This window comes from Sinocyclocheilus rhinocerous, unplaced genomic scaffold, assembly GCF_001515625.1.
Source record: "Sinocyclocheilus rhinocerous isolate Xijiao unplaced genomic scaffold, SAMN03320098_v1.1 scaffold9249, whole genome shotgun sequence".
NCBI lineage: Eukaryota > Metazoa > Chordata > Actinopteri > Cypriniformes > Cyprinidae > Sinocyclocheilus > Sinocyclocheilus rhinocerous.
Window position 1 is genome coordinate 675 of NW_015667008.1, and position 3,899 is coordinate 4,573.

Genomic DNA, 3,899 nt, shown 5'->3' on the forward strand with positions numbered 1-3,899 from the left:
TTTCAGAGTCTGTAGGCCCAAGTACTAATAAATGTGATAAAGATATTATGAAATATCTTGTAAAAAAAAAAGTTCTTCCTCATTTTTCATACAGACCAATAACACAGACCAAGCTCACTAAACACAAAACTTCTGTGAAGAAAAAATTCCTAGCAATGAGTAATGTTCAGATCAACAGGTCTGATTTTAAAACACTTTGCACAATTTAGGTTTTTTTTCACACTTTTCTTCAACTGTCTGAATACCAGCACTGAGTTATAACAATGTCACCACATGTTTATATATTCAAACGTCTATCATTAATATCCTTATAATAAATCTTGATAGAGATTAAGCTGTTCTGATTAGTAATAAACCATAATATACATCATTCATTTAGCTTTATCAATCAGGCATATGCTCAGAAATATGTTGTTTTGTAGTTCAGATCATGTATGTGGAACTGAATTTTGTTTTTAATCCTCTTCTGATGTATTTGATGAAGCTCTGCTCTTCTGAGGTGTAAATGAGCTCAGAGTCTCACTGATGAATGTAGGAGAAACTCATTTCTAACTGTGATCTGAGGAGCATCCGAGAGGAGACGTAAGAGTGACATTCTTTATCTGCTCAATTACATGTACTGATTCAAACTTTCAATAGCGGCCCGTTTTGAGTATGTTTTCCATTCATCTGGTATTGTAAAATAACCTATTGATGTTTTATTGTAGTATTTCTTCAGATCTTTCTGGAATCCGCACACAAACCACTTCCAGTAGAGCAGTTCAGAGAGATCAGGGGTGATGCTCCAGTTTGTATAAATTCCTCCTGCATTTCTGTATTTTCTCCAGGAAACTGACTTTTTTGAGTCATTGGGATAAAAAGATCGATAACTTGCTACTGCTGATGTGCAGATGCTAATTGACAAGTTTGTTGTATTCCTGTATTTCATCCCTTTTAGTCCAGTAACACTATGGAAAGGAGTACTGTGTTCTCCAGGATGGTTTTCTATGGTGTTGGTGAAGATGGCTCCACAAAACGGACACTGGACCCAACAGCACTGAGAGAAGTGATCAATCAGAAGTTCTTCTGGCCTGAATTTATAGTACAGTTTTTCATCAAATGACTTAGTGTTGAATCTACTGCTGATATCAGACATTATAGCAGGAAGTTCTTTTTTTATCACATCTTCTAGGAGGTTGAAATCTTTAACACCATCATGTTTGACTCCACTGAGGTCTTTTTCAGAGAAGATCAGCACATCTGAGAGCTGCTGTGTGAAACTCTTCAACCACAACCCAACATCTCTTCTGCTCTCTTGAACAAGTTCAGTAGATTCATGTGCTGCTTTCATGATCTTCTGCTGCAGGAGTTTAATATTCTCCTTCATCTTTGGCAAAACACTGACACTGAACTTATCAGTGATGTACTGACTGACTTCATCTCTTATGAAATCCTTGAAATGATCTCTGGAATTATTAATGTAGTTCATGTATTTGTCAAAATCCTCCTCTTCTGCCAGTGTCTTCAGGATGTGTTTCTCCAGATTTGATCTGTTTCCATTTAGTGATTCACAGTTTGATCTCATTTCATATGTCAGATCTTTGGCAGTCTTCTTGTAGACGCTCTGCTCAATGGGCTCTTTGAGTTTCTGACAGATAATCTCTCCAAAAATGGCAGCTGAAGCAGCTCCATGACAGTATTTCTGGAAAATACTATAGTACTCTTCTCTCTTCTTCTCAACATATATTTCAGGATCATTGGCGTCTCTGAACAGTCTGTGTTGGTCAGTGATCATTTTGTTTGCTCTCTTACAGATGGAAAGAACCAAATCCATGAAGAATTCATTCTTGAACACATATTTCTGATGTTCTGTTACTCTTGTCTTGACGTAGTCTATGAGTTGTGCAAGGCAGCTTTTATTGTAGCCCATCTTTGAAATGTTAAATGACTGAATCATGTTGTCTGTCTGCTGAATAACATCTGTGACTAATGATCTTATTTGGGCTTCATGCTCTGGAGACAGAGTTTCTTTTGCTGTTCTGAAAACCTCATTTTTCTCACTGTTTGTGAAATTTTTGCAATTTACATAATCTGAATAACTCGGCAAAGTGAAGATATCCCTGCTCTCCCTCCAGTGATCTATAGGAGCACTTTTATAGTTGTCACTGAGAATCTCTCTCACATCTCTCACGATATCAATCTCTTTGATTGGAGGATTGTCTCTGATCTTCTTCACACTTTGTTCCCAAAACAAATCAAACTCTTTCTTCAGTTTTTCTTCATCATTTGCTTTGTCTTGGAGTTTTATGGCAAGTTCTTTGCTCTTTTCATACAGAGTGTTTTCATGATGTGTTCTCTGAGCATCAGTCTTTTTCTTTAGGTGTCGCTGTTGAGGAATATCATTTAATTTCCTCTTTGTTTCTCTGACAATGTTTTCCTGAAGGTCTCTGATTTTTATTTCAAATGATGTTTTCCACTGGATCAGTTTATCTTTATCTCTGTCTTTCTCAAAGAATTCTGACATTGATTTTTTCACTTCTTCACTTGTCTCCTTCAGTTCTCTTTGGAGGTCAGTTTCCTCAACCTCATTAATTATTTTATATTCTATTTTGTTGTGTAGTTTGTTCTCAGTTTCCATCATGGCACTGCGAAGACTCCAGGACCACTTCCTGTATTTAGTCTCCAGTTTCCTGTAAGCTGAAATTTCCAGAGAATTTCTAAAGCTGAAGATGAATCGTTCCTTCAATAAGTCTGTATAGAACGTTTTAATATAATCTTTTAAATCTTTCAGCATCATTCCATGTGATTTTGATGCATGAATTATTATACTTTCCTTTAAATCTTGAATGTTCTCACAGTAGTTTGGGTTTGGTGGTGCCATGGGTGGGTTTCCATCCCAGAGATGAGCAAAATACTTAACATCTTTCTGAACATCAAATCTACTGATATCGCTGAAACTTTCTGCATCACAGACTTCATCTTTAGCAGCGAGTTTTGTAATTTCATCCAGTGTCTCCTGCAGTCGTCTCCTTCCCTCCATGTTTCAAGACCAACAACAAATGTGACCAATTCATTGTCCTGATGTCTTGTTGATCTTCCAGACAGTTCTGGAGCATAAAGACCCTCAGTATCAACAACCAGAATATAGTAAAAGTTCATCTGTGTTTTCATCTCGTCTGAGACTCTGAGCAGCTGCATGAAAGCTCCTCTGGTGCACCTGCCAGCACTGACGGCAAACTGGAGTCCAAACATGGCGTTCAGCATGGTGGATTTCCCAGAGCTCTGAAGCCCTAAAACTGACAGCACAAAGACTCTCTGGTCTCCCAGTTTCTGGATGAGTTGATCTAGAACAGCAGAGATCCAGATCACAGGAACATGAGCAGCATCTCCATCCATCAACTCCAGTGGAAATCCAGAGATCATCATCTCTGCTGCAAGACTCGGGAGAGAAGAGAGGTGAAACTGCAAGTCTTCCTTGTTTTTCTTCACAGATGAACACGATTCGTAAATCTGTCCAATCTCCCTCATGATGTGCTCCAAACCAAAGGCTGCAGCTTGAAGTTCCTCAGATATTCTCTCAAGTTCAGTCTGTTCAGCTTTGAGTTGTTCAGGTTTATCATGATTCTCTGTCAGTTTTAGGACTGTTGACCATTTTTCATTATATTTGTGATGTAGAGCAGAAAGATCAGCTGATGTATGTTCATCCAGAAGGATTCTGAGCCATTTGAGGAAAAATGTCTTGTTTGTGGTATCTGAGTTCATTTCTCTAATAAAGAGCTTCATAAACCTGCTGACATCAGATTTATGCTGTTGCTCACGGATTTTCTTCATTTCTGTGTGTTTCCTACTGAAGTCCATTTCTGTCTCATCTGCTCGAGGTCGATGTAGTTCTTTGTTCTTCTGACTCCACTGATGCCACA

The 3,899-nt window shown here is 38.1% G+C and overlaps 1 protein-coding gene across 1 annotated transcript; it reads right to left on the reverse strand.

The window, feature by feature from the left end:
• Nucleotides 1-610: 610 nt before the first annotated feature.
• LOC107733367 (interferon-induced very large GTPase 1-like) lies at nucleotides 611-3,741 on the reverse strand. The gene is made up of 3 exons (XM_016544976.1): nucleotides 2,895-3,741; nucleotides 2,041-2,730; nucleotides 611-1,992 (listed from the first exon to the last, which is right to left on the reverse strand). The coding sequence occupies exons 1-3, from the start codon at nucleotides 3,739-3,741 to the stop codon at nucleotides 611-613; spliced, it is 2,919 nt and encodes a 972-aa protein (XP_016400462.1).
• Nucleotides 3,742-3,899: the final 158 nt, after the last annotated feature.

Bases quoted from the DNA above. Each gene is read 5' to 3' on its own strand.
- LOC107733367 (XM_016544976.1), bottom strand. From the start codon at position 3,741: ATGAACTCAGATACCACAAACAAGACATTTTTCCTCAAATGGCTCAGA. The intron at 2,731-2,894 runs GTATTTTGCTCA...CGTTCTATACAG, and splicing joins GATGTTCAGAAAGATGTTAA to ACTTATTGAAGGAACGATTC. The intron at 1,993-2,040 runs GTGAGAAAAATG...CTCTGTCTCCAG, and splicing joins TTGCAAAAATTTCACAAACA to AGCATGAAGCCCAAATAAGA.